This window comes from Triticum aestivum, chromosome 2B, assembly GCF_018294505.1.
Source record: "Triticum aestivum cultivar Chinese Spring chromosome 2B, IWGSC CS RefSeq v2.1, whole genome shotgun sequence".
Taxonomy (NCBI): Eukaryota; Viridiplantae; Streptophyta; class Magnoliopsida; order Poales; family Poaceae; genus Triticum; species Triticum aestivum.
The window spans coordinates 707,406,345-707,410,305 of record NC_057798.1 but is presented as its reverse complement, the minus strand read 5'-3'; the positions used below and the strand labels follow the sequence as shown (position 1 = coordinate 707,410,305).

Sequence of the window (3,961 nt, the reverse complement as noted above, 5' to 3'; positions counted from 1 at the left end):
ACTACCCCGACTCCTTGGCTCCTTGCCTAAAAAAAAAAAAAAACTACCCCGACTCCGCCGCCCTACCGGACCTGCTTTTTCGACGCCGGCGTGGATGGAGGCGGAGGCAGAAGAAGCGAAGGCGCCGCCGCGGATGAACCGCAGGCAGTGGAGAGCCGCGAGGGGGAACCGCGAGGACAAGTGGACGAGGAAGCGCCGCCTGCTGCTGGAGGCGACCGAGGAGAAACGCCGCGCGCAGGTGGCCGCAGAGGCGGCGGCGGACGCAGCGGCGGACGCGGCGGAACGTGAGGACGAGGAGGCCGCCGTGGCGATGCGGTACCGCGACGACTGGATTTGGACCTTCTCCAGCTTATGCGGCTCCTACGAGGAAGCCAGTAAGCATCCGTCTCCGATCCTCACTCCTCTGATCCAAGCCATCTCGATCCCTCTTCTTCTTCTTCTTCTTCGATTCCGCATATGACTAGGATTTATCATCAAATCATGGACGAATTGCTAACCTGATTCTGCAGCGTCCATAAAGCCAATGCGGTACACCGACGAGCCGCCACCGCCCTTCGCCGGCGTCGGTTATGCTAATGCCGTGGTCGTCTTCTCGGTGAAGGCGACACAATTAGATGATAGCCTGGATTGGCCGCTCGATGTATACGGCATCGTTGCCGCGCGGGATTCAATTGACCGCAATCGCAACCTCCTCTTCAACCGCACCAGAGACAATTGCCAGAGGCTCACCGCAGGGGTATGTGCATGTCTTCGTACATGAATTCTTATAATCTTCACACTCATAGGCATGCTATATATTGTTATGGCTGGTCACTGCTAATTTGCTATAGTATGCATATTTTTGTTGGTGATTCATAAGATATTTCAACTACCAATTCTAGACACCGCGGTTAGATCAACTGACGAACTTCTTTGAAATCGGTATCTTTCACATGATGACCAAACTCTCTTACTCCCTACTAGTTATAATTACTTTTGTTGTTCAAAATACAGTATTTTTGGTTGAATGGAACATCACAGATAGCTGAGCCTGTGCAAACATGCATGGAAGAGAATGGAAATGATATATGCATATCTGAAAGGAAAAAATTAGGTGTGATCGTAATGGGACTAACCAAGAGATACATCCGTATTTAGACAAATCTAAGAGAAGAATTTTGGGACGGAGGGAGTACTACATTAGTCTATGCTCATCCAGCAATGCTGTATACAGTGACTTAGTATGATAGATGTTGATAATAACTGAACTATCCAAGCACTACATGTACGGTGCTTGATCAAAAGTTATGACAGCACAATGCTGTATGTATTTGTGCTTTCCATGATGCATGGTAGTTTTCGATTTTTTTTAATTTACTGGAAGTACAATGCTGTATGGTACAATGACATACATAAGGAAGGTTCTTTTAGTATTAAGTATCTATGATGAAGCATTGTAGTTTGAGTTCGAGTCATGATGTTTTGAACATGTCCTGTATACACTGGAAACAAGGGGTACACTAGAAACAATCAAGCAAGAAGTATAGTTCAGAAATCAGCTTATTTCTGATACATTTCAAGCGCATAGGTGGATCTTTTCTTTCTTAAACTAGTGATAGAGGATCCAAGTCTATAATCAATAGCTACCAGAATTATTTGTGCCCGCCTATTTTATTCCTTTTCATGCAGACTGCAGAAAATATATGTTTTATTGTGGTATGCAATATGTACCATATAGAAAAATTGAGTGTACGGAGTGGGGCGTAACCAAACACAAGTGTAGCTATGTTTTCAAATAAGAGGCAACTAGTGTTGTTGCAATCAGACCTCGCCCCCAGCTTACCAGCCTTTTGGGCATGCCCTGGTTGTATTTGTAGCCTTTTTTGCAAATACAACAAGTGTAGCCTTTTTGTAACCAAACATAACATTTTTTGTATTTGTAGCGCATGAGGCAAACATGCCAAAATTCCCAGTATCTCAATCATGTGAATGTTTTTGCAACTAAATGTCCTATGTAAAAAGAGACAGCCCTCTTTATTTTTCTATCAGATTCGTTTTTGTTCCTTCTAAGTTCTAACAGAGATTAGATCCCTGGATGGTATGATTTTTGTTATCAGATTTGTTTTGGTTCCTTCCAAATTCTAAGACAGATTAGATCCTGGATGGTGTTATTTGTCGCTTTCAATCTAGTTTCTAGTTGCTTGCTATGTCCTGTCTGATTAATAACGATAGGCATCTGAGATACTTTATTGTTCCATAGGGATGATGATCAGTACAATTCATGTTAAATGTCTTCATTCTCACTATAGAACAGTGACAAGTGACATTTTACTGAATTTTCATGTTTGGTTATCTTATCCACTAGAAAGCCAAATTTGATTACTTTGAAACATCATAATGCAGGATGCCTCTCTATTGTTGACCGGTCCAAGTCGTGCTGTTGTGATCGTTGATCCTGTCAACTATGAGGTAGAACTAAAAGTGAAGGGTGACACGCCGTCTGAAGATAAACTCTTGAGCCTTCTAGTCATCGAGGACAAGTACTATCTTCCTGGTGATCGCCGCCAAGGAGTTCATTGCCACACCTACTCTTCTAAGCTAAGCACAGTGGAGGTGACGGTTGGCCATCTTGCAAAGACAGTGGAGGCTACTATCGCTGTGCAAGTTGTTGAGGGATCCTGGCCAACTGGCCATCACGGGCGATTTGCTGCACATATGGCCAGTCTCGATGATCTGGAGATGGTGCTACTTGATTCTCAGGATGGCATGGTACCTGTTACGAAAGATGGGGCAATTGAGTTTTCACGATGTGTTGTTTCTGTCGAAGCGGATGGAGAGCTGACACTTGGTGTGGATGTCTGGCAAGGTGATGACAAGGCTGTCAAATATCAAGTAAGATTTGTACCTGGAAAAGCAGGTAGAAGTGAGGATATTTGTGATGTTGGGTTTTGTAAGATGCGATTCACTGTTGCTTGGTCGCTTCTTTTGAACTGGTGACATGTAGTAAATCAGTTTGGCATATGTGGCGTTGTTTATGTGTTATGATCTAATTTGTGACCTTAAACGTGTACTTTTGTTACTTTGCTATGAATGTTGTAGAGAATACCTCTCTGGAAACTAGCTAAGGGCGCGCTTGGATTGTCGTTTTCCCATCCAAATACCAGTGTAAATTACGGAGCCGCATTTTATTCCAAACCGAGTGCTTGGATCATCGTTTATTTCCCTGTTCCACCTGTAAATTTTACAGGCCCAGCGAGGTATTTGGGCTGTTTACACCTGTAAGCTTTACACGCCAGGCGAGATCAGGAAACAAAAACAACAGAGCGGCTGAGTCGGCCGCCCCCTGCGCCATATGGATTTATCATTACAGGTGGAAAAATTAATCCGGTCGTATTTTACATGGGTCCAGTAATATACAACTGTAGTTAGAAACCGTTGTAAATTTTTTACATGGTTTCCAATCAGGGCCTAAGGGTCTATTTGAAAAGCAGGAAATTTTGGAGCAAATGGTAAGTGAGTTTTGTCGAGTTAGTATACCGGACGACGAGTTTGAGCTATGCGACATTCTCATTCATGCAACTGGCAGGTCTAAATCTTAGCAAACTGAGATGCACTTTATACAGAAGAAAAGGTTGTACAAAGCATTAATGTTGAGTGGAATAGGCAAGGCCTGAAACATAGTCCCCATTTGTACTGTTATATGTAGAATCAAAGCCAAATCCTCTCAAGTTGCTCAAAGAATGTGTTCTGCTACGGTTTACTCCCTCCTAGCAGTAGTAGGACAAAGCCTCTTTTCCTAAACTTTAGCATCCTGCAGCGGTTCCAGGCCAGTATCTAGTGCGACTCCAGAAGTAGGACAGGGCATTCTCTTGCAGCATCAAGCGTGTCTGAAGAAGAAGCGAGCATCGTAGTTTAGTAGCAGTAGCATTCTCTTGCAGGATCAAGCATGTCAGAGGAAGCGAGCATCATAGTTCAGCAGCAG

General features: G+C 43.8%; 1 protein-coding gene across 1 annotated transcript; it reads left to right on the top strand.

Moving 5' to 3' along the window:
• Positions 1-3,096, top strand: LOC123042225 (uncharacterized). Its single transcript, XM_044464723.1, has 3 exons — positions 1-374; positions 510-736; positions 2,383-3,096. Exons 1-3 carry the CDS (start codon positions 95-97, stop codon positions 2,974-2,976), a joined length of 1,101 nt encoding a protein of 366 aa, XP_044320658.1. The 5' UTR covers positions 1-94; the 3' UTR covers positions 2,977-3,096.
• The last annotated feature ends 865 nt before the right edge of the window (positions 3,097-3,961 follow it).

Bases quoted from the DNA above. Each gene is read 5' to 3' on its own strand.
- LOC123042225 (XM_044464723.1), top strand. From the start codon at position 95: ATGGAGGCGGAGGCAGAAGAAGCGAAGGCGCCGCCGCGGATGAACCGC. The intron at 375-509 runs GTAAGCATCCGT...CTGATTCTGCAG, and splicing joins CGGCTCCTACGAGGAAGCCA to CGTCCATAAAGCCAATGCGG. The intron at 737-2,382 runs GTATGTGCATGT...ATCATAATGCAG, and splicing joins GCCAGAGGCTCACCGCAGGG to GATGCCTCTCTATTGTTGAC.